Source organism: Lagopus leucura, unplaced genomic scaffold (genome assembly GCF_019238085.1).
Source record: "Lagopus leucura isolate 7727_CA_CO unplaced genomic scaffold, USGS_WTPT01 41630-0_obj-0_obj, whole genome shotgun sequence".
Lineage (NCBI taxonomy): Eukaryota > Metazoa > Chordata > Aves > Galliformes > Phasianidae > Lagopus > Lagopus leucura.
The window spans coordinates 1-4270 of NW_024968829.1; the positions used below are offsets into that span (position 1 = coordinate 1).

General features: G+C 49.9%; 1 protein-coding gene across 1 annotated transcript; it reads left to right on the forward strand.

The window, feature by feature from the left end:
- Window positions 1–241: 241 nt before the first annotated feature.
- Window positions 242–2138, forward strand: LOC122193878 (endogenous retrovirus group K member 21 Gag polyprotein-like). Its single transcript, XM_042894777.1, has one exon. The coding sequence runs from the start codon at window positions 284–286 to the stop codon at window positions 2114–2116; it is 1833 nt and encodes a 610-aa protein (XP_042750711.1). The 5' UTR covers window positions 242–283; the 3' UTR covers window positions 2117–2138.
- The last annotated feature ends 2132 nt before the right edge of the window (window positions 2139–4270 follow it).

Sequence of the window (4270 nt, forward strand, 5' to 3'; positions counted from 1 at the left end):
CAAGCTGCGGTCTCCCGGGAAATTCGGTACGGGCGTGAAAAGCAACAAGTGGTGACCCCGATCGACGTGATTCCTGGGAGTGAGTCAGCTGCCTGCCGGAAGCAGGATCCCACTGCGGTAGCGGTAAATTCAAATCCGCGGAGTAGTGGTAACCCGGGGACGGGGAGGAGTGCGCATTACTCCTCGTCAGGCGGGAGGCTCGGGAAAAGGAGCCAAGATTCCCCTAGGACGCTAGGGGGGGAAACGCCAGAAGAGGCCAGGTGCATGTTCGGCCGGAGGCGTTATGGAAGCCGTCATAAAGGTGATTTTCCATGCATGCAAAAATTATTGCGGGAAAAATGTTCCTTCTAAGAAGGAGATATCAGCGACACTTTTGTTGCTGGAGAAGGAGGGATTACTATCATCCCCTTCTGATTTATATGATCCTAATAATTGGGATTCGTTTACTGCTGCGCTCTCACAGAGGGCAATGTTTAATCAGAAAGCAGCAGAGATTAAGGTGTGGGGATTGATTTTAACAGCTCTTAAGAAAGCAAAAGAGGAGAAGATTGCAGGTGACCGTGCTAGGGAGCTGCTGGGGCTCGGGCCAGGGGGGGGTCTTGTCTCCCCTACAGATTCGCCAGAGGGCAAGATGGCGCTGACTCCTTCGGCCCCACCAGAAACAACGACCCTGGAGATAAAGAAGAACGAAGTGAAGCAGGAGCAATCATACCATAAAAGGGAGGACCCACCTCCGTACCCGGCTCGCAGCATATATCCTTCGCTTAAGCCCTGTAAAGATAACGGGGAAGGGGGGTCGGTGGAGGAAAGTGCTATAACTTCTAGTACAGCTGATAAGAGGGTCCTTGAGAAGGGAGAGATGTCTGGAGGGGCTGGGATACAACCTGTGGAATGCGACAGTGGGGGCGGGACTCACCTACTGCCCGATTCTGCCTGCTACGGTGGCCACCCCCCGAGGGGCGTGGATTGTCCCCGGCCTTGCTGTGGGGGGAGCGTTCCGACGGGGATGGCCCTGGAGTCCACCCAGGAGGGGCGTGGTCCCATATCGACAGCTTCATGGGGCCTGCCTACCCTCACTGATTGGGCTCGAGTGAGGGAGGATATACAGGCCGCAGATCCAGCAGGTGTCGCTCTCACTTTGCCGGTGGTGATAAGACCAGAGGGTCCAGCTTGGGTTCCTCTGGAGTCCAAAGCGGTTACTCGTCTTTCGGAATTAGTTAAGAGCAAAGGCCTGCGTTCCCCTGTTACTATGGCAGCAGTGGAAGCTCTTATGGCTTCTAGTCTTTTGCCATATGATGTGGTGAACCTTATGCATGTTATTCTTGAGCCCGTACAATACACCCTGTGGAATGATGAATGGAATAGACTACTTCAAGCTGTGGTGGCTGCTGCCAACCGGGACCCCCGCCATCCAGCCAACGGCCAGCGCAGAGGCGAGAGAACTAATCTTGCACGTCTTCAGTGCCTGGCAGATGGAATGGTGGGATCCCCGGAGGGCCAAGCAGCATTGCTCAGAGCAGGAGAGTTGGCAGCCGTTACAACGGCAGCCCTCCAAGCCCTGCGAGAAGTGGCTAAGGTTGCGGAACCTGTGCATCCGTGGGCAGACATAAAGCAGAGCCACTCTGAGTCATTTTCTGATTTTGCGAATCGCCTGATCCGTGCAGTGGAGGGATCTGATCTCCCAAGGGAGGTCCAATCCGCAGTCATAATAGATTGTCTTAAGCAGAAATCGTTGCCGGACATCCAGCAAATCATCAGAGCAGCACCGGGTACCCTAACTACCCCAGGGGAGCTTATTAAATATGTATTAGATCATCAGAAAATCGCATCATTAACTAATGAGGGATTAGTAGCCGCCATGCAGGGAATGGCTGCCTCGGTTAATTCTGTAGTTAAGACCGCGATGATAGCCGCCACTCGGGCCGGGGAAGGAAGGGATAAAGGCCCGTGTTTTAGGTGTGGGCAGCGTGGCCATTTCAAGGCACAGTGCCCTAAGAAGATGGGGCAAGGACTAGAGAAGCGGTGCCAATTATGTGGCGGAGCTGGACATGTTGCACACCAATGTTGGAAGTTTGTCATAGTGCTGCAGGGAAACGAGGATGGGAGGGTGCCGTAGGCCCAGGGCCCCTCCCCGGGAACACCAAATGGGCCAGACAATGCGGCTCTGCCTACCCAAGATCGGGGTCCCGTACCTCAGTGAGCCCCTCGCCCACAGTGGCATTAACCATGGGAATGGGGGAGCGCCTCTTGGGCAGGATTATGCTTACTTGTGCGAGGAGCGTGCTTTGTTGCAGGTCCACTGAGGAAGAGAACACGGCAAATATGCCCTCAGCTATGACTACTAACATCTTGTCCGCACCATCGGCATCCCCCTTCACCGCCCCCTCGGATTCAGCTTCGCATAAACAAATAGAAGAAGACTGCGCTGAACTGTCTGCACTTTTATCTTGCAAAACGGCTCAAGTGCAGGAATCCAAGGTCGCTGAAACTTCTCAGCCGTATCCAGGACAACCGCTGTATCCTTCTCTGTGTAATTCAATACCACTTGTGGGGGCAGGGGGAAAAGTGTCAAGTGATTGGTCAAAAGTTAGAGAAGCGGTAGAAGAAAAAACAGCAGAGAGAAAGGGAAGCGATGTAAGTTACAGGTGCTCGGATGATAGTGTCCGGCCAGCACTGTCCACCCTGACTGCGCCTGAAGGTGTAGGTGGCGTCCGGCCGGCGCCCTCTGCTCAGGTTACACCCGACGGAGAAAGAAATAACGATAGTCTCCGCACCCACTCTCTGCCACAGTGTTCAGACCCATTGACTCGACCCACACATCCTTTTACAAGATTGAGTGCGCATGCAACCAATCAGAAGCCTCTACAACAGTCAGTGTATGATCAAAGGGAGATGGGCACAGTGGGAGCGGTGCGGAGCTCGCAGCTTCCAGCTGTGACTGAACAGGATAGCGAAAGGAGAAAGGTGAATTTGCATTCGGGAGTTAAGAGAGATGCACTAACAGATTGTGGGAAGTTTAGATCCAGCCTGATAGAGGAAGGAAAAGTACTAGAGATTTTCCTGGTAGTAGGGAATGGTAATAGAGGCCTGGGAGGGGTATCCCTCAATCGGAAAGACATCACATGCCTGATAGATTGCGTAGAGAAACAGGGATTGAAATCACTCAAATCTTTGTGTTTGCAATTTTATCAATATTTTAGGATGTGATTTTAACTATACAGTTCCTGTTACTTCATATCAGCTTTTGCAGTTCAATTACACTCTGATCAAAGATTTGCGTCCAGCGCTGATTGGGATGAATCTCGCTTTGGTAAAGGAGCTTCTACAACATGATGATCTGCATCGACTATTAGAACGCATCAAAGACAATGGACAAAAGACCTTGATTACTGTTCATCATGACGTGAAAAAGATACATCGTGTCTTGGAGAGAGTAATGAAGGCTGGAGAACATTACTGGTGGGAGGTTCTTTTCGGTTGGTCTCCCACAGCAACGGGAATATTTAACTCTATACTACATCCGGTAGTTGTTATATTAGGTTTAATAGTATTATGCTTGGTTCTTATAGTTATATTATATATAAAGACATGGCGCTTGCTAAAGCAAGTGTCCCAGCTTGATTTAGCATTAAATAGGGATACACTGCATCGTTTCTTGTAAGACTTATCTTAAGGCTGATAGATGGTTGTAACGTTAAGGTAGAACTTATATAAGATATTAAGATTTTAGGATTGTTAAGATAATAGGTTGTCATTAAGTTATAAGGTTATAAAGTTATAAGTATATAGGTCATTAAATTATAAAGTTATAAGTATATAAGGTTATAAGTATATAAGGTTATAAGTTATAAGGTTATATAAGTTATAGGGTTATTAGGATAGGATATTTTGCGAATCGGGTTGTAACGGGGCAAGGCTTAACCGAGAGGACAATGGCATGTATAGGCGCAATGCGGGGATTTCGGGGTGTACGCGGTTAGGGTCCTCTCGAGTTGTAGTATGCTTTCTTGAGCATGGAGAGGGGGAGATGTTGTCAGCAACTGCGAAACTGCGAGACCCCCCCGCGGGGTCTGATGTGTTAAGCTCCCTCCCTGCTCTAATGATTGATGTGTGATGTGCCCCCTTGGGGGCGTAGACGAAGTAATTAGGCTATATAAGGTAGTGTATACGGGTAATAAACGCCATTTGCTGCTCATCATATTGGTGTCGCCTCAGTAATTGGCCAAGCTGCGGTCTCCCGGGAAATTCGGTACGGGCGTGAAAAGCAACA